Source organism: Lycorma delicatula, chromosome 8 (genome assembly GCF_047948215.1).
Source record: "Lycorma delicatula isolate Av1 chromosome 8, ASM4794821v1, whole genome shotgun sequence".
Lineage (NCBI taxonomy): Eukaryota > Metazoa > Arthropoda > Insecta > Hemiptera > Fulgoridae > Lycorma > Lycorma delicatula.
The window spans coordinates 93857593-93880269 of record NC_134462.1 but is presented as its reverse complement, the minus strand read 5'-3'; the positions used below and the strand labels follow the sequence as shown (position 1 = coordinate 93880269).

General features: G+C 28.6%; 1 protein-coding gene across 2 annotated transcripts in view; it reads left to right on the top strand.

Annotated features, from left to right (window-relative positions):
- Positions 1-22677, top strand: part of LOC142328698 (thioredoxin-2-like) — a 53215-nt gene that overhangs the window by 13432 nt on the left and 17106 nt on the right. Inside the window, exon 1 of one of the 2 annotated variants that reach the window (XM_075372631.1) lies at positions 10542-10712. The exons of the other annotated variant lie outside the window; for it this stretch is intronic. Within the exon in view, the coding sequence (XP_075228746.1) occupies positions 10557-10712 (156 nt within the window). The 5' untranslated portion in view covers positions 10542-10556. Of the gene's footprint in view, positions 1-10541; positions 10713-22677 lie in introns of those variants that run through there. 2 annotated transcript variants of the gene reach the window in all.

The window sequence follows — 22677 nt, the reverse complement described above, 5'->3', positions numbered from 1 at the left end:
GTATCATATACTAGTATTAAAAATATATATTTTATAATTGAACTAATAGTAATATTTTCTTTTTCAACTGTAAATTATAAATTTGTTATACATGTCAATATTATTATTCTATAATATAAATTATGAAACTGAGCAGTAATATAAACTGTTTGTCACAGTCTTTGTATAATTAGAAATTGTTTCTATACTAGATTGAGTTGAATTAGATAATGCTAGGCTTTTGTGTAATAAGTATTTTATTCATATCAGTAGATAAAATTTAGGGAATGGATTTATGTGTTACTATATAGATAACAAAAAAGGACTATTAAGAAAAACTAATTAAAAGAAAACCTTGTTTAAAGCAGCATCAAATGGAAAAATAACAAAAAATAAAAATGATGAAGTTCATATTAATTTAAATAAAGAGATATTTAGAAGAATTATTGAAACAAGATTGAAAAGAGAAAATTTCAAGAATTGTTTAAAACAAAAAGAAAGGAAAATCCATAACAAGATGTGAATTTTGATTGCTAAATGATTATCATCAGTTTATATGTAAAGGAATTAATCAAAAGTAAATATAAATTCAAAAGAAAAACAAAGGAAAACGTATTAATGAATAAAGTTAAGGAAAAAACAGCGTATCAACACATTGCTGCACAATTTATACTTGTATGTATAAAAGAATAAACCAAAAAAAGTACAACCTAACTCTTCACCTGAATTTGGCCATAAATTTGTTTTGTGCCAGTTTTTTAAACTGAAAAAAGTTGTTCAATTGATATTTAACATTTTCGATTAATGAATAGAACTGGCAGATGAAAAGTTGTTAACTGGATTTGCATGTAGTGTTTCAATCATTTGGTTTATTGTAATGTACATTGCTGAGTGAGAATGGAATGGACAACTACTGATATAGAGTAATGTTATACTGCTTTAGTGCTTTCAAGACTTTGTATCGACAAGGAATGTTGATATTACATATGATTTCTAAAGAAATCTTTGTGATAATTTTTTAATTCAATAATATTATTAAATTAAAATTAATTTGGCATGTAATTTTTCATGATCGTTCATTTGGTAATTACTGGTTTTAGAGTTACATATTACTTCAAAATTTAAGGATTATTTACAAAAATGTTTTAATTTACATCTTCAGTGTGTTAATTTTTAAATGGTAAAATTATTTCATTTAATTAAATTGAGAAGATCAGGCGGGTGGTCTCTGTTTAAATAAAGCCTTGGTAATAGGAGTAATATATTTGATAAAAGTCATCGTAAAGTTGTTTGTTTATCTCTTCTCATGTTATCATTCCATTAAACAAGTATGAGGTACTAATGTTGCTGCTGTTATGAAGGCACTGCCCTCTATCTGTTATACAATTTGTTATTATTTACTTATTGTTATATTTATGTACATGGTACAAAATATATACTTATATATTTTTTTATAACATCAATATCTATTTCTTCATTTATAAAAGTATAGGTGTGTGGGTCAGATTTTTTTTTAATCTCATGTTTGGAATTAAATATATATATATATATATATTTCAAAATATTGAAGCTTGAATAAAATCCAGCTTCTCATTTTTTTTCTTATAATTATAAATAAGACGTAATAATTAAATATTTGTTTATTGATTCATGAAATTTTTTTTCTCATAATTATAAATAAGACGTAATAATTAAATATTTGTTTATTGATTCATGAAATTTTTTTTCTCGTTGGTCTCATTAATGACATTAATGTTAATAAGGTAGATTTTACTCATAAAATAATTTTTTATTGAAATATTGATTGCTGATAATTACTACTTAAATGGTTTAATAACCATTAAGCAGACATTTTATTCTACTATATATTTTTTTTGTTGCAAAGGAGATATTTAAATAAATGAAATATGTGATTTATCCAAAAATCTATAAAACCAATGAAACTAAAATCAATAGAATTATATCTTTCAATGAGTAACAAAATAAAGAAAGTCCATTCACTTGTTTTGCTTATTGATTTTGCATGCCCGATATCAACAGATTTTTTTTTAAAGATCAACCCAGTAAATTTATAAGATTGCTCTTCAGCAGTTTTTTAACAGCTTTAAAAAAAGGAAGTTCTCAGTTTGACTTATAAACTTATTATGCACGTTTAAGTCATATTTTGTATCAGCTAAATTGATTTTGATAATCATTGTTTTTGTTATATTGTAGAATTATGTAATACAACCTGAAGTTATTGTCATGTTTAAACTGTTCTTTAGACGAATTCAAGAAAATTATTGGAAAAGCTTAAGGTATTGGGAAAAGACTACTTATTATTTAATCCCAGACAGCCTTCAGTCTTGCAATAGTTTTTGTTGTTTGTATCGTGGAGAAAAATATCTTAAACTGCATAATGCTTTTCTTATTTTTTTTATCAGTGTGCAGGATTTTCTGCATTTTGAGGGTTTTTTTTAATAATGTTAACATATTTTTTTAAAAAATTTAACCTAATTTTAAATAAAAATAAAATTAAGAAATATAAAATAAACTTAAATAATATAAAAATTGTAATAATTGTCAAAAAATAGTTTTTAGTTTATCTTAAAATTACAGCACATAATTTTGATACAAACTTATTGGAATTCTAATATAGAATGACCATTTTATTATTTTTAAAGAAAAAAAAGCTAAGATGACCTTCAGTCCAGTTCAAGTACAGATTGTACACGTTTATAGTTATGTAACATCTGTTACTGTAAATCTGAGGACTCCATCGGGTGATCAGCTTTCAATAAGCTTATTAGGAAATTCAGCTTATTTAATAATAACATATTGCATCACATTATAAAATTAATCTGATAATGTAATTAATTATCTGATATTAAAAATACTCGGCAGATGACTTCTTGTGAATAATTTAAATAAAAATAAACAATGTGGTGTGTTGTTTTTTAATTATTTTCTCCATAAACACTTTTTACTGTTAAATTGGTTTTTGTATACATTATTTGAGAAGCTAAAATTATTATGAGGTTTCTACCCCTTTTAAAAGAAATAAGAAAAATTTATTTCTAAAAGAAAATAAGTACATTTTTATATCTTTAATAGAAATTGACTGGCTTGTTCAAATAAATTTTTATTAATCTCAAATATTTTTTAATATTTAAGTATGAATGTTATTTGTTGATAAGTATCAGGTGTTTAAGAACTTTTTCAGTTTTTTGTTTTGTTACTGATCAGTACATTACTGATTAGATACTGATACTGATTACATACATTACATTACATTAGATACATACTGATTAGTACTAGTACAACACCAGTCTTCCAGTATATTGAATAACAGTCTGTTACACAGAAATATATTTAAATTTGTTTGTTAGCTACCGTAACTACAGGGTTGTAGACCACCTGACTTGGAACTTAACGATAGTTTTCTAAAATAATTAAGCAGTTTTGTAGGAAAATGAGGAGGGAAGTGATTTCCCAAATACCTTCATTAGCCAAATATACAGTTTTATTTAAGAATACCAAACCCAAAAAATTCAGGTTATATTGACTCGTACAATATTAGTCATACGATGTCATGCCTGCACACAGGTTATCCTTTGTAGTTATTGTTTTCCTAATTATATATTGTAATTCTTATTTTTATGTCTTATTTTATATGCGAGAAATAAAGGTATATTCATTCAATATTAACACTTGACTATTGGGACTGGCTGTTCAGTGAACATTACTAATCTCCGAGAAGCAGTTTTTAAACCATAAGAAAAATATGTGATGTATAGCTCAAAGAAGCAAATTCATGTCGGTCAGGAAACAAGAGTAGGGGATATGAAGCTATATTTAAAAATAATAAGTTTCTGCTGTTATTGTCAAATTTTCTTCTTAGTGTTTCTGAATTTTTTTGGATCATCCTTTTTCAAGGATTTCTTTTCACATTGTCATATTCTTTTGCATTCATTTTTTATAAAATTCATAGCATTCATTCAAAAATAAACCTCATATAATTGAGTTCATAGAGATTTTATTATACACTTTATATTTTTACGTACACTGACAATTATTTATTCAAAACCAAGAGAAGTATAGATTGTGAGGTAGGTGTTTAATTAAATTAGTCATGACTAATTCACTTAATCTTGTCTTTATATCTACAACAAAGTGCTACAGTATTTTTGCATTAATGAAACTATTAGCATTCAAAGTTATAAGATAATTAATTTTTATATTATAAAGAAACAAATGGATTATTATTCACTAAAACCCTGTACTCTGTATTATGAAACAGGTTTATCTAAATCAATGTTACCCTGGCTCATTGTTTTAATGATAGAATTAATGTTTTTTTGTTGTTTTTTTTTTTTACTAATTTTACTTAGTTAGCTACTATATTTTACTTAGTTAATACTATATGAATATAGATATTAAAAAATAAAATTTAATTTACAGAATAAATATCTTGTTTAATAAATTGAAAAACTACCCTTTTTTTGTTGCGATAAGTGATTTAAATGTTTTATAGAATTATTATGGCCATTTCCTGACAAGTTATTCTGGGATAAGGAATAAATTATATTTACAGAAATTATCTCTCTCTGCAATTTACATAATAAGTTATTCAACTTTATCTGCCATTTTGTAAATTATCAACATTTCTTCTTGTATCGCGACATTGATAAAAAGTCCAGTCATTTATTAATTATATTAATAACATTTTCACTGTCAATATTGTAAATCCCATAATAAAAGAATTTTTCCAGGCAGTAGTCTCATCATTTCCCAGTTTCTTTAAATACTTTTACTATTTAACACAATAATATGTTTCAATTGAATATAATTAATTACATGTATTGATACCTGGTATATTGTTTATTACAGATATACTGTCATATCTAAATACATTGTAATAAATGTGATGCATAAAAAAGATATGGCATGTGATATAACTTTACAAAATACATCAATAAATGAATGTTTCCGATCGGTTAGACAAAATGTATTTGATATAGCTAAATACAAGATCTCAGTGGCTCAAGTCTAATCTATATTGATACTACAATAATGAAAAACATTGAATTATAGGACAAATTGTTAAAGGGGTTGATAAGTGGTGATCAACTTCTCAGTATGGTGAGGAAATTGTTAATTTTATTAGATACAATATGCAATAGTAAATGTTTTATTAACTTTTTTGTTGGCCCAGTAGGTTTTATAATAAGATTACAATAAATATATCGGCTTTTGTGATCATCGGTTATCCTTTATCCTACATTTACTACATAAAGCTTTCCAATGAGTAGCTGTGCTAGAATTGTTATCATTAGGTTTTTGTAAGTACGCAGTGTTAGAGAAGAATATTAATATACTGTACATAGATTATGCATTGTTTTACAATAGAAAGGAGTATGTTTATATGTTACTTTAAATAATCAGCCCTAATCTTTTTTTATGAATGGGAGGCGTGTAAAGTGTTGAGGTTCAAGAGACACCAGTGAAAAGTTGGTTTTCCTTAGAGTAATGGTGTGTTCATTCCCTACATTAATATGAGCCATCGTATCGCTTGTAAGACTAAATATCACCTGTATTTTGGCTGGCTTAACATGCTGATATGAACAGTGCCTAGTTCTCTGGAGAAAGCAGTATGAGACTACTTCATTGCTTACTTTACCAAGTAAGCCTGGAATGATTCCTCTTATTCTAGAATAGCTATGCCATTTTTCAAGACAAGTGATATGAATAATGGTCAAATTTCACTTGATTTTTCATGGAACTTATTTGATAATTTATTTTACTGATATTGAAACACACACACACATATGTACATATATATTTATATATATAGAAAGAGAGAGTGAGTGTTGGGGGGGGGGGCTATTTGTCATTTTATTTTACATAATATTTTTAGATAAGTTTAAAATGGGTGGATTTACTCGTTTTTATCAGTTTGAAAGTAATGTTGTTTTTTCTTAATGTGCAAAGATAATAATATATTCATAATGCTATACTATTAAAAATATTATGCTATTTGTTTGTAAGAAAAGATAATAATTAAACTTGTGGGCTATAAATTATTTTATTATTGAGAATTACTGTATTGTGTTAACAAGTGATTATAAAAAGTTATAAAATTGTTATTATTATTAAAGTTCATAATAATTTCTTTGCAACTGGCATTTGTTGTTGCATAATATTAAATATGCTTTATAATTAAAAGTATTTTTTTATTTTTTTTTCTGTTTATTGAACACAACTATCAAAAGAGACTGGTAACGTAAAAATTGAAATCCAATTAAAAGTAACTATGAAGTTTGCTTATTAAAAAACTGAACTGTCTACTCTATTAATAACAATTTAAAGATATCTGTACCTGAAAAATCTGTTTTGTCTTTCACTGTCCCCAACTTTTTTTTTCAAATAGAAAATTATGTTTATTATAGTTTACCCTAGTTTGGAATTTTGTTTTGGCAATAATAATATACCTCGATGTTTGTCCACTTATATTCTTTTTAAATATTTTTCTAACTTTAGAGAATTTGTGATTTATCAGTAGATATTTTGCATTTCATTATCAAGTTTTAATTACTGTGAATAGTGTTGTTTTGGTTTTTTTAAGGATATTTACTACAATTCTATTAAAAGTAATGTTATTTACTTTTACGATCTTGAAATTTTTTTAATTATAGAATTTTTCCTCTTGGAAAAACAAACAATTACTAAAAGTCATCTCAGAATGATATAAACATTAAGACTAGAAAAAGAGAGGAAATTGTTAAATTGAATTTTATCACATTGTAGAACTTGCTAGGAAGGCAGTACTCATGAACAACCCAAGGACACAGCCAGTACAACCACAGACAACACCGGTGTGCAAGGGCACACCAGTATAACCAAAGTTTGCCCATTCACTATGCCAGCAAGACTGTCTCTGTTAGCTTCACTTTTATAAACAGATAGTACTTAATTAAATTTTTACTGTACATTTTATTACTTTTTTACTTTATTCAATTTTTTTATTTCACGTATTTAATAATTTTTTTTTATACTTATGTGTAATATTTTTAAATTTGTTAGACAAAATATAATTATTCAAGTTAAAAGTAGTAAATTTCATAAACAGTAATGAAGCAGAATTTGAGTATAACATTAATGCAAAAACTTATGCATAATTGTTATAAAGATTGAGGTATTTTAAAAAGTGCCTCATTCAAGATCTGCTCGTTTAAAGTTTGTTGACCTGAATTAGATATATATATTAATATGTAGAATTAGATAAGAACAGACTCACTCATTTTTGAAAAACACTGGATTGATAAAAGTGTATAAATATTTCAGTCTTGAATACACTGGAAACATTAGTTTATAACTGTATATAACGGTAACAAGAATTATTTTTTTTTTTTCAATAAAATCTTTAATGTAGAAATTCATTGTATCTGCAGATTTTTAATCTTCTTTCTAATTAAATATTATAATGTTATTATTTTCATTATGTAATATTAAAAAAAACTGAACATTTTTAACGAAGCCCCAATATGATGTAAATTGATACCTAATTTTAAATTACATTTGCCGAATTCTTCACCTGGATTTACAATAATTCCCTGTTAGATGTAGCTCTTACTATCTCAGTTACATTTTTAGTACCTGTAAACTTAACTAAAAAAAATTGGTTTTGTACTGCACTTGCATATTTTAAATGATGAATACAAAACAATTTTTAAAATCAAAACAAACTTAAAAGTAAAATTTTATATATGTTCTAAGTAAACAACTTAAATAAGGCAACTAAAGAAATCAGTGGAAATGGAAAGACATAACTTATATTTTACTTAATCTTTTTATACAAACAAATTGATATAAGCAAATGTCTAGAAATGTGAGTATATCTGAAATGTAGTAGTGATTACTAAAATATAGTTCTAATTAGATATGCTCAAGAATATTGAAATGAAATGAAACATTTCTAATATCTTCCTTCATTGGAGCACAAAATCTTTGGCAGTTATACCACAAGTAAAATTACACCACTTGGTGTAGTTTTTCAATTAATGTAATAGTAAGTGATTAAAGCTTGCTCATTTTTTTAATCAGAATTATATAAACAGCATTCAACATGCAGGCATAAGAATGTCTAATATAAATCAGTATACTAGGAAGTTTAGGTGACTAAAATAAAGATTCTTAATTGCTCAAGTTCCACTGAAGTATAATAGCTGGTTCTTTTTAATTAAATTCAAGGAATGAGGTTCTAGTCTGTATTCACAATTTGAAAGTATTTTACACTTTTCTTAGTCATCAGTTATTGCTCACTTTTTTACTGTTGTAATATAATGATTTATAGCTTAATGTCATTCTGATATTCTGTGTATTTCATATACATATCAGAGAAAATTAATTGGAAAATAGCATGTAAAAGAAAGAAAAAAGAATACACAATATTTTTAATAAATAATCAGTATTATAAAATTTTGCATTCCTTTACTTATTTTTATCAAGATATAGGTTTATCACCTTTTTATTTCTTGAAAGTGTGTATATATTTGCTTATAAAAGACTTAAGGTCTATTAATTTTTTAAATGAAAGTAAAACCAAAATAAACTTGATATAAAAAAACTGTAAAATCGGTTTCATAAAATTCGAGTTACATTTTTTTATAAATTTCTTACTTGTTAAAATTGACATCAAAATTTGATACAGATTCTAGAAAATATTGAATTAGTAAATTTGAAAAGCGTTGTTTTTCATTTTAAGTGAGGTGGTTTTTTTTTTACATTGTTTCTTTTCGTAGTAAATACATATACATTACATAAATATTGTAATAATTTTTGGATATTGGCCAAACAGGAAAGTATATGGTTTTTATCTGGCATTGAGATCATTGGAAAGTTTTATTGCTTTAGGTGATTTGCATTAAATAAAGTTTCAATATAACTGTTATAATTATTTTCAAAAAAGAAATATTTCACTCATCCTAATTAATGATTTATCTCAGTCCCCATTCTTTTTGTTTATTACACCATATTACATATAAATATTATTAATGTGGTCTTTTATTTTTAATTGCTATAATAAAGTTATTCTCATTTTTCTGTTTTATTTTTAATTATCATTATTTATGTGCTGTTTTTATTGATTTTTTTACTCTTTATCATATTGTAAATAAATTATAATGATTATATAATTGAACGATTTTTAAGTTATAAATCTTATATTTTTGTTGCACTTGTGCAGTCATGAATAGATTCAATATTATGATGTCATAGTATATTTTTTCTGAGTAATCTGAGTTGCATCTAATGTTCTAGGTTGTGATTTTTTGCTAATACTTTCTTAGTTGCCTAGTAATCTGACCTTCTGTAATAGTATGAACTTTATTGGAAACTAAATCAAAATTTATCAATTTCTTTTTAAGTAGTTGGTATAAAAAAAGTTACGCAAAGTTACTTGACACCTATAAATGTAAAAAGGATACTTAATGGGTTAATGTCAAATACTGATTTATAAAGAACGTTTTTGTAGAAAGTGTTTGACAGATGGTCATAAAAATATTTATTTACCAGATATTAATAGCATTCATTTAACAATTTTATAACATTTTTAGAAAGGCTTTTGATATGACTAAGATCAGAGGCAGTCCTTTGTTTTTTAGGTGTTTCTTACATTCCTTTCTCTTACTTTTCCTCCCTTCTTTCTTAAAGAGAATTATGGGTTGCATAATTTTTTTTGACAATAATCTTAGTATTTACTAAAAGTTTTTAAGTTTTAAAGAAACATTTTTTAGTACGAATAGTTCTGGTGGATGATGTTTTAATGGATATTTTTTTTTTTTATCTATTATGTGATGTATATTTTATATGCAAAGTTTGTTTGTCATGGCTCAGAATTTCCTCATTTCATGATGTCTATATATTTCAGCCTGCAGTGAAGCAAATAAGATTATGCTAGGGACGCTGATTCCTTTGAAACAATATTTTCATAATTTTTTCTTACTTTAGTTGTTTAAAAATGATTAAAATTTGTCACATTTTTCATTTTTTGATATTGGATATGCATTCAAACTAGGTAAAAGTATTAATGCAATTTATAAAATAAAAATTGTTCTCCCAAGAGAGTTTGTTGTGCTCCAGTTACATACATTGCATGCAACATTTCTTAAAAATTAATGTTTTTTATATGTCATTAATTAAAAATTTGAATTTAAATGGTGTAATATTTTATTTTTTCCTTTGGTTTCTGAAAACCAAAAGTTGAGATATTTTACTAAATCTGTTCGGTTTTTTATTTATTTTTGTATTGAAATTTAAAGTTTTTTATCTAATAAACTGTTAATTCATTTAATTAACCATTATTTTATTTTTTTATCTCGGATGATTATTATTTTAATGTCTTATTTATTTAGTGGAGAGTAGGCTGTATCCAGTGTTATCTCATAATAAATCCCAAGATAACAAAATATCTTGCTATATTTTAATGTGTAGTTTGCATGGTCAGCAGTTATAGTGCTTATAAGTCGGGTGTATAGTTGTAAATATTATACTTTCATTGAGTATTAGTAATGACATAATATTAACTTTTAAAGTTCACTATGAAACGGTGCGTTTTTATTTCTATATTAATTATAATTCTGTTTATTTATTTTGTTAGTTGTGGTGAAAATAAAAAAGAGAAAAAGGGTAAAAAAGATACTGAAACAAAAGATAAAGATTCAAAAAAGAACTGTGGGATACTTATACACAGTCGGGTCAGTCATTTAGTTTGTTTTTTATTTGAAAGTTCTTTTTACGTAATCTTTAATTTATGTTAGTTTCAGTTATTTAGTTTTATAGTTACACATGATCATTGGTTTATCTATTGATAACACTGATAAACATAATTTTTGTTTCCTAACATGCGATACATGTTTTTAATCTGTTTTTTGAAGCTGAAAATGAATATGAACTCAGAATCTTTCTATCACCCACCATTTTTGAAAAATATTTAAAATTTAATTAAAAGATTTTTCTTTATTTTTAATGTATAGTTAGTATTTTAAGCTCTTATATTGTATTTTGTTAGCTCATTTTATATTAACTTTGTTAACATAATTCGTAAGTTATAAGTAAACAATACTAGACAAACACTTAAATCATATCATAGTCACATATTATGGCATCATATCTAATACTGAAGAACGAGCCTTCATGGACAAGATTAATCATATCATAGTCACATATTATGATATCATATCTGATACTGAAGAGTGAGCCTTCATGGAAAAGATTAATCATATCGTAGTCACATATTATGACATCATATCTAAAACTGAAGAGTGAGCCCTCATGGACAAGATTAATCATGTCTGTGCAGATCAAAACATGTAGGTGAAAACACAGCTGTGTTGTTTGTATTAAGCACTGGATTTAGGAATGAATTAATTTTGTTCAGTCATACTGCTCTTAAGTTTCTTAACAATGCAGTGTCATAATGCCTTGAAATTGTGTAAATGATGTGGGTGCCTTTTTTTATGTATGTGGTGAGTTTACCATAAAATCAAATAGAAAAACATTACACCTTTAATCAAAAAAGCATATCATTTGTACTTTCAGTGTAAAATTGGTGATCAGGATAAGATGTGGGCTCTCAGTACTTTATTGATGAAAGTAATTTAGTTTATAGCACAAATATTGATGAGCTTATGTTGCAGTTAGGACAACTCCATAAACCTGATGACTGGTGCCTTTTCATAGATTCGTCCAAGCGTAATTTAAAAGTGGTTCTACTACACAATGGTAACAAATACACTTTGATACCAATGGTTTAATTTGAAAGCGACATATGATGTGATGAAAGACGTTCTTGAAAAAATAAATTATAAAAAACATAGCTGGAACATATGTGGTGATTTGAAAGTTATAGCTATTTTGTTAGGCATGCAGTTAGACTATACTAAGTACATGTGTTTTCTTTGCAAATGGGACAGTCGAGCATGGGATAAACATTATATTACCAAAGAGTGGAAGAAACGAGACAACTTAACTCCAAATGGAAAAAATATTATTCATGAACCTTTAGTTGATCCCAAAAAGTATTTCTATCCCCCTCTCCTATCAAGCTGGGACTAATGAAAAATTTTGTAAAAGCAATGAAGAAGGGTAGTCCTTGATTTTTGTACACAAGCAGAAATTTCTGAATGTAAGTGAAGAAAAATTAAAAGGATTATTTTTTTTTGGTCCTCAAATAAGAGAGTTGATCAAAGATGAAGTATTTAACTCAGTGTTAAATAATGTAGAAAGTGCAGCTTGGGCTTCATTTAAAGATGTTTGCAGAACCTTTCTCGGCAAACAAAAATCCGACAATTACCACAACTTCTTACTTCATACAGAGCTATGGGATGTGTAATGTCTTTGAAAATACATTTCCTTCTCTCACATCTGAATTTTTTTCCCGGAAAACCTTGGAGACGTAAATGATGAATACTGTGAACGTTTCCACCAAGGTATTTTGGTGATGGAAAGCTGGAATAAAGGGAAATGAAATTCTAACATGCTAGCCAATTACTGTTGGACATTAATTTGGAATGTGCCTGAGGCTATTTATAAAAGAAAAGCATCAGCAAAGTCATTCTAACACAGGTATGGCCATGTAAAATTATAAATTTTACAGATTTTGACTATATTTTCCCTTAATTTTTTTTGAAGCATATTGTATTTAAAATTAAGGATGATAGAAAAATTGTATTTATAGATCTGTAATGTATGCAAAAAAGCAATTCAAGAAATGGTATCACACAATTAGAGAAACATTAAAAAAATGTTTTTTTCGATCAGCGTAAATAGTTTTCACAGATGAATATAAAATAATCTCTTATATGTATATATTGAATATTATTCCTTTTTGTTATTTTATTGTATTTTGTTACTCAAAGTCTCTATAAAAGTCATTTAAAACTTAATTATAAAAATTATTATACCACCTACAGTTATGATTATCTCAGTACAATAAATTAAATTACATTTAAACATTTTTTTCTTTGTATGAAATCTTAGCATTCATCATTTCATTTGCTACATTTCCATTTGTAATGTGTACAGTGTCTGGGCAATATAGCAACTCCTGTCAACAAGATTGGCGATAATGCTACTTATCAACATCAGTGTTAACAAACGCAATGATGATCCTTCACTGTAATTCTTCTGTGTCAGCAACCTGAGAGTTACAGACATGATCATTGAGAAAATCCCATATAAAGAAATTGCAAGGCGTTAAGGCTGGTGACCTCAGTGGCCAGGCTGTTGAACTTCCGTGATTGATTCATCAATTAGGACATTTTTTATTGAGAAATTCACAAATGTATTTAGCCCGATGTGCCATCTTGCCCAGGGTGCCATCTTGTTGGAAGATGGTGTTAGATTGTAAATGTTGTAGATGACAGCATGCAGATATTTTCTGACATATCTAGGTCACAATATCAGGTCATATCATATCTAGGTCTGACATATCAGGTTGATGTTCATCGGTCACAATTTGATCATCAAAGAAAAATGGGCTGATCACGTTTTGTCATTTATCATACAATTGTCACACTAGTTTTTGTCTCTCGTATGTATATATACATGTGCATCATGTGAAAGAGTACAAATATATACTCTTATGTACATGTCTTTAATAAACTACTTTATGTCTCAAAAAAAAACCTTGATTCTAATAAGTAGGTTTCTATAAAATAATATGTAGAGAGCAAAATTTTAAAAATGTTACTTAGAAATGACAGTTTGGTTCTTAAAAGAACATTCTTAGGAACCAGGAGCATTCACAAGTCTTATGTTTCACATTAACAAGTGAAACTTGAAACGTGTTTGTAGAAATAATATGTTTATTTCAAAATCATTTTAAAATATTTAATTCATGTTTTAAAACAAATTGAAATGTAATATAAAACATAATTTTTATTATGTACTAGTAGATTGTATTAGCAACAGTTCTTTTTTTACTTAAATTATAAGATATGATACAACTCTTGATATTTATTTCTACAGTTTTTAATTGTATTTAATTTAAAAAAGAGTGTCCATTCAGAGTAAACAAAAATTTCTATAATAATTATAAATGGAAATAACAATAAATTTGTTTATTATGTTTAGGGCTGAGCTCACGGTAACTATTTTATTAAATAATACAACAGGTAATAAATATGTTCAATTATGCAATAATTTATTCTCAGTTAAGTGTATTTTTTTATTAGTTGTATTTTAAATCATTTCTGAGAAAGTTAAAAACAATTTTTCTTTATGTGAAAAAACTATTTTTGCTTATTTAATAATTTCATCAATATGAAAACTGGGTGGAGCTTCCACTTCGCTCCTTTATGAATACTTGAGGTGGCTTCAAAACTCATGTTGCCATTTGTTCCCCTTTTCTTTACATGAATAAAAATTAAATGAAATTTATGTACCTGCATTATCATTAATGTAGATTTTAATTAAATTTCAGAGAATCTTTTAATACGTTAAGATATTTTACATTGAGAGATTGAAATTCTGCCCAGATTTCACAAGCATAGACATCATTTTATTGTCACAGCCACCTTTATAAAATTATCTTATGAACTAGTTGAGGTTAATGCATGTTTGAAATCTGATTTATACTGCCAATCATTTTATTTGCCACCCTTATTTGTTTATAAGTTTTAGAATCCAGTCATAGTAAGAAAACCGTATTTTTTTGTACTGATATAAAGCTGAAAATTGTGAACATATATATATATATTATAAAACTCATGACTTGTTTGTCTGATTTGGGAATGTATGATTTAGTTTATAACATTTATTACTTTTCATACCATAATCCTTATCCTTAAATCCTAAATTCCTTTATTTTATTTCCAGATTTCATCCCATCCTCAATGAAAAAATCAGAAGATCATAAAACTGATGGTGCAACTAATGTAAATGATGAAAATCCTTTTCGTGCTGATACAGGCAACACAGCAGGTGTTGGCCGTAAAAGTGATAAAATTCGTCATAAAAAGAAAAGTATTGATGCGAGTAATATTAATAATGATCCTGTTCTTACTAGTCCAGGTGCCACTGATGACCATAAAGATGAAAAACATAGTGTTCATCACAAAAGAAGATCAAAAAATGTGAAATCAAGTGAAAATACTGATGGGGAAGCATCTGGTACATCTGAACAGAGTAGTGATTCAACTGGGAAAAAAAAGAAAAAGGCATTTAGTGGTGGCGCTGTTCCTATTGCTGCTGCTGCTGCTGCTGTTGCAGATGCTGTTTCTGCTGTTGAAAGAATAACAGGTAACAAAGGCATTAGTAAAGATGTGGAACCAGAAAAGAAAATTGATGGCGAGAAAAAACATAAAAGTAAAAAGGTAGTTAGTAATGGTGGTGTTACTGATCACACAGTTTCTGATAATACCAGCATAGTCAGTGGTATTGAATCAAAAAAGGAAACTAGTGGAAAGAAAAATGATATAACTGTTTATCCTGTTAAAAAAAGTTCTAGTAATGACGTTAAAATCAAAGAGTTGGTACAAAATAATATGAAAGGAAACAAAATCGAAACTTCTGAAAAAGTAAGTAATGTTGATACTTCTTCCCTTCAAGAGAGTGCTATTAGTGATAATTTACAAGATAGCAACCTCTTAAAGCGTTTACTAGAAGTTCAGAAATCAGAAGCAGAAATAGTGCCTGAAAATAATGAAGTAGCTGATTCAAGAAAAACTTACAGTATTCCTGTTAAGCCATTAAACTGTCATCTCGTGAAAAATGAGGTATTCATTCACATGTTTATATTAATCAGTTATTGTAAACAATTAATTATTTAATTTCAATTTGGAAAATTACTCTACTGATCTCTTGTTAAAATATAGCATTTCACCTTTCATCTAAAATTTTCAGGATTTTTTCATTCTAATCAGGATTGAAATTTTTCATATGTTAAAAAAATTTTCATATGTGAAATTCATTTATCAACATTATTTACGTTAAAAAAAAATTCTGTTTGTAAAAATCTCAGTTTTTCGTGCTGCTTGCTGCAGTGTTGCCATATTTTTACATTAAATTCTGTGTAACTAAATATGTGGGTGTCAGTACTCCCAGATTGTTTTCATTTTATTCATGAAGGATTTTTGATGTCAGTTAGCCTTCATCTTCTTCTGCCCATTGTAATGGTGTTTGTCAGTTAGCATTAGATGTCATCTAGCTTGAATTCACTGATTGTCGGCCTTTCCTTTCTTCTTGATAGCTTAACTTCCTTCATCATTATACATACACAGTCTTGTTTCTGTGAAATATAACCACAAAACACAATTTTCTTTCTCTCGTCTATCCCATTCTTTTTTACCTTCAGTATTTCCATCGGTTGCTAATAGTATTTTTTCATCGTTCACGTGAAAGTCTCTATTTAATTATCGTATTTCTCAGTTTATCGTTTGTTGTTTTCATTACTGCCTATGTTTCATTTCTGGTAATGCAGGCTTCAAAACTGAAATGCATATTTCTTCTTCTGCATGGATGCTAATCCTCTTGTTCTGTAATATTGGAGAAATTTTAAGTTTGGAATTTACATTGACCATAGACCCAAGTACAACACACCAATTATTTGCAGTTTCACTGCATGTTATTATTATTTATCACTGGCTAATGACAGGTCAATAAAAAGCATTCCACCTTGTTGGCAAGAAGATAATCAAGCTGATAATATTAAAATATAATACATATCAGTCTTATTCAAATTGTTGATGTGGAAAGATCAACAAAACTGTAGATGCAACCAGATACAAACTAACCCTTTTTTTTTTTGTCTTCAGTCATTTGACTGGTTTGATGCAGCTCTCCAAGATTCCCTATCTAGTACTAGTCTTTTCATTTCAGTATACCCTCTACATCCTACATCCCTAACAATTTGTTTTACATATTCCAAACGTGGCCTGCCTACACAATTTTTCCTTCTACCTGTCCTTCCAATATTAAAGCGACTATTCCAGGATGCCTTAGTATGTGGCCTATAAGTCTGTCTCTTCTTTTAACTATATTTTTCCAAATGCTTCTTTCTTCATCTATTTGCCGCAATACCTCTTCATTTGTCACTTTATTCACCCATCTGATTTTTAACATTCTCCTATAGCACCACATTTCAAAATCTTCTAATCTTTCCTTCTCAGATACTCCGATTGTCCAAGTTTCACTTCCATATAAAGCGACACTCCAAACATATACTTTCAAAAATCTTTTCCTGACATTTAAATTCATTTTTGATGTAAAAAAATTAAGTTTCTGACTGAAAGCTCGTTTCGCCTGTGCTATTTGGCATTTTATATCGCTCCTGCTTCGTTAATCTTTAGTAATTCTACTTCCCAAATAACAAAATTGTTCTATCTCCATAATCTTTTCTCCTCCTATTTTCACATTCAGTGGTCCATCTTTGTTATTTCTACTACAGTTCATTACTTTTGTTTTGTTCTTGTTTATTTTCATGCGATAGTTCTTGCGTAGGACTTCATCTATGCCATTCATTGTTTCTTCTAAATCCTTTTTACTCTCGGCTAGAATTACTACATCAGCAAATTGTAGCATCTTTATCTTTTCACGTTGTACTGTTACTCCATATCTAAATTGTTCTTTAACATTATTTACTGCTAGTTCCATGTAAAGATAAAAAAGTAACGGAGATAGGGAACATCCTTGTCGGACTCCCTTTCTTATTACGGCTTCTTTCTTATGGTCTTCAATTATTACTGTTGCTGTTTGGTTCCTGTACATGTTAGCAATTGTTCTTCTATCCCTGTATTTGAACCCTAATTTTTTTTAAATGCTGAACTTTTTATTCCAGTCTACGTTATCGAATGCCTTTTCTAGGTCTATAAACACCAAGTATGTTGGTTTGTTTTTCTTTAATCTTCCTTCTACTATTAATCTGAGGCGTAAAATTGCTTCCCTTGTCCCTAAATTTTTCCTGAAACCAAATTGATCTTCTCCTAACACTTCTTCCACTCTCCTCTCAATTCTTCTGTATAGAATTCTAGTTAAGATTTTTGATGCATGACTAGTTAAACTAATTGTTCTGTATTCTTCCCATTTATCTGACCCTGCTTTCTTTGGTATCATGACTATAACACTTTTTTTGAAGTCTGATGGAAATTCCCCTTTTTCATAAATATTACACACCAGTTTGTATAATCTATCAATCGCTTCCTCACCTGCACTGCGCAGTAATTCTACAGGTATTCCGTCTATTCCAGGAGCCTTTCTGCCATTTAAATCTTTTAATGCTCTCTTAAATTCAGATCTCAGTATTGTTTCTCCCATTTCATCCTCCTCAACTTCCTCTTCTTCCTCTATAACACCATTTTCTAATTCATTTCCTCCGTATAACTCTTCAATATATTCCACCCATCTATCGACTTTACCTTTCGTATTATATATTGGTGTACCATCTTCGTTTAACACATTATTAGATTTTAATTTATGTACCCCAAAATTTTCCTTAACTTTCCTGTATGCTCCGTCTATTTTACCAATGGTCATTTCTCTTTCCACTTCTGAACACTTTTCTTTAATCCACTCTTCTTTCGCCAGTTTGCACTTCCTGTTTATAGCATTTCTTAATTGCCGATAGTTCCTTTTACTTTCTTCATCACTAGCATTCTCATATTTTCTACGTTCATCCATCAGCTGGAATATATCGTCTGAAACCCAAGGTTTTCTACTAGTTCTCTTTATTCCGCCTAAGTTTGCTACTGCTGATTTAAGAATTTCCTTTTTAACATTCTCCCATTCTTCTACCTTATCTTTTTTACTCAGACCTCTTGCGATGTCCTCCTCAAAAATCTTCTTTACCTCCTCTTCCTCAAGCTTCTCTAAATTCCACCGATTCGTCTGACACCTTTTCTTCAGGTTTTTAAACCCCAATCTACATTTCATTATCACCAAATTATGGTCGCTATCAATGTCTGCTCCAGGGTAAGTTTTGCAGTCAACGAGTTGATTTCTAAATCTTTGCTTAACCATGATATAATCTATCTGATACCTTGCAGTATCGCCTGGCTTCTTCCAAGTGTATATTCTTCTATTATGATTTTTAAATTGGGTGTTGGCAATTACTAAATTATACTTCATGCAAAACTCTATAAGTCGGTCCCCTCTTTCATTCCTTTTGCCCAGCCCGTATTCACCCACTATATTTCCTTCCTTGCCTTTTCCAATGCTTGCATTCCAATCTCCAACTATTATTAAATTTTCATCTTCTTTTACGTGTTTAATTGCTTCATCAATCTCTTCGTATACACACTCTACCTCATCATCATCATGGGCGCTTGTAGGCATATAGACGTTAACAATCGTCGGTTTAGGTTTTGATTTTATCCTTATTACAACGATTCTATCACTATGCGATTTGAAATGTACTTATTTATTAATTTTTTTAATACAATACACAAAATACATCATTTTATAAATTCGGGTTTAAATTTATTAATCATTCATCTCATCCTCTGAAGTAATACTTAACTGTGGACTCGGACTCGGAGGTTAAACAAAACAGAGGTTAAACAAATTATGGTCGCTATCAATGTCTGCTCCAGGGTAAGTTTTGCAGTCAACGAGTTGATTTCTAAATCTTTGCTTAACCATGATATTATCTATCTGATACCTTGCAGTATCGCCTGGCTTTTTCCAAGTGTATATTCTTCTATTATGATTTTTAAATTGGGTGTTGGCAATTACTAAATTATACTTCGTGCAAAACTCTATAAGTCGGTCCCCTCTTTCATTCCTTTTGCCCAGCCCGTATTCACCCACTATATTTCCTTCCTTGCCTTTTCCAATGCTTGCATTCCAATCTCCAACTATTATTAAATTTTCATCTCCTTTTATTTGTTTAATTGCTTCATCAATCTCTTCGTATACACACTCTACCTCATCATCATCATGGGCGCTTGCAGGCATATAGACGTTAAAACCTCCTCTATGAATCATGAGACCTTGCCGTCTGTGAGGGGGCTTGAGTGCTCAGGGATACAGAGTAGCTAGACGGAAGGTGCAACCATATCGGAGAGGTATCTGTTGAGAGCCCGACTAAGAAATGATTCCTAAAAGAGGGCAGCAGCTCTTTCAGTAGTTGTTAGGGGCGTGAGTCAAAATAACTTAAACGGCCATATCAACATCACTCAGTCCTCTGAGTACTGCGCAGCTGAAAGCAATGGAAAACTACAGCTGCTTTTTTTTTCCAAGAAAATGTGGCTCTATGCATTTTCATATAGCATAGATGTAGGCGCCTTCCGTGGTAAAATATTCCGGAGGTAAACTAGTTCGGATCTCCGGGTGGGGACTACTAAGGAAGGGGTCACCAGAAAATTAAAAAATAACATTCTACGAGTCGGAGCGTGGAATGTTAGAAGTTTAAAAAAGGTTGGCAGGCTAGAAAATTTAAAAAGGGAAATGGATAGGATAAATGTGGATGTAGTAGGAATTAGTGAGGTTCGGTGGGAAGAGGAAGGCGGCTTTTGGTCAGGTGAATTTAGAATAATTAACTCAGCTTCAAATAATGGGCAGGCAGGAGTAGGTTTCATAATGAACAAGAAGATAGGGAAGAGAGTAGAGTATTTTAAAACGCATAGCGATAGAATCATTGTAATAAGGATAAAATCAAACTAACCCTACAGTTCCTTAATGCTTCTTTGTACAGCAGGTAGTTAAAATTTATTTATCAGCGTTTATTTAAATTAAAGTATTGTGTTATGTGTTATACATTTTGTTTAGGCAACTTTTTATATTATTTTATGAAATTCTGTTAAGTCAAACACTGGATTTTAACACTACTGCAATTGATTTTAAATTTTTACCAATATGGCTCACAAATTGTTTTTGTTGTATAATTCTTGTGAAAGTATAATAAATAAAGAAAATTACTTATTATAATTCAAAATTAAAAAGAAAATCAGTTTTTGAAAAATGTATGGATTCTATTTTTCTACAGATGGTAGGTAAAAAAATCAGTTGGACCCAGTTTTATGATCCTACAATGTGTTTTCATGGACTAACCCTAATGTACATAAAAAGAGAAGAGTTTATTTTTATATTTTGTAGAAGCTGAAAAAACTGATTTTTTATAACTGTATCATATTCTTTTCCTCTGTTATGTCTGTTAAAGATAAACACAGCTGCTGCTTCACATAAGTCTATGGAGTATAGTCCAGATCCTTTCATTTATCCATTAATTTATTTGCCTTACATTGAAGCACCCAGAAACGAATGTACTATTTCGTAACTGAAAGCTGAGATTCATACTCAAAAGTTTCCTTCATAAACTTTCTTCAGTTTTTTCAGAGTTAAGAGAATTAAATTTATCAAGCTATGTATGTACATTAGTAATGATGAAACAGTTCAGTACAAAATACTTATCTTACTGCAAGCCTAAGTAGTATTAGAAAAAAATTTAATCAACAGATAAGACTGCTTTTAAATGAACTTAATTTTTTTTTTATTTAGTCTTTTAATAAGGTCTCAAATGTTTAAAATTGCTTAGTATGACAATAAGGTACTTTTTGTGTATAATTTTCTACGATTGTTAAATGTTTTTCTTCAAATGAATTATTCCTGTTTGCAATGTAATAATAATAATAATAATATATAATAGTTAAAATAAAATACAGAACAAAATAAACTTTTATTGTAAAATAAAAGAAGACAAATTTTGTGGGACATATGATTCGAAAGGATAGATTTAACAAAAAACTTTATGATACATTTTGGAAATATAAAACTCCGACCCCATACATAAAACAAGTAAAGGAAGACCTAAATAAAGCAAATATAGAAATAAAAGATTGTCAAAATGAAAATAAATTTAGAGAAAAAATCTGCAGAATAGAGGTTCTTGTAAATACGAGGGTTATTATTTTTTTTCAAGGTACGATCGGTCGCGAAATAAAAACCTGCACAAAAATTGGATAAACCTTTGTGCATATGTGTTGTGCAGCATCTCTAGTATGGCCTTCAATCACGCCACGTCACTTCATTTAGTTCTGAACACGCAGCTAGCACGTAAACATGTCTACAACAATAGCATATCCCAGTAAACCAAAGAAGTTCAAGCAAACCTGCAACATCGAGCTGCAGACCAGCATAGAAATGGCTGAAAACACAGGCGGCTCCGTTCTATGACGAGGGTATTGGAAAGTTGGTACCATGCTACGACAAATGTCTAAATCGGAGTGGCGACTATTTAGAGAAATAGCGTAACTATGTAAATACTGTTACAAATAAAAATTTTTTTATTTTCACTGTGGTTTTAATTTCATGACCGATCGGACCTTAAAAAAAATAACCCTCGTATAATAAAGAAAAGAGAGCGCATGTGCTGAATAGAAGAATGAAAAACACAACATAGTTAAAGTGTGAGAGAATTCTGAAGGAGAAAAAGGAAAAAATCAGAACATAGAGAATTGAAATGATATTTGCTTGCCCCTCCAGGTCTGTTCAGAAAAAATAAATCAAATTTCCTTTTTTATCAAATTGTTCATATGTAACTTCAAAGATGAATTTTTCTTTTGTGGTGACTGGATTGGTTTTGTTGGTTACAAAAACAATAAGTAGATAATTTTGAAATATTTTATTTGGTTCATTGTATGTGACAGAGAGCTTGTAGTTTTAGATATAGTGAAGCCCAGGAAATTAGTAGCGAGATATAATATTTCACTCAAAACATTAATCAAA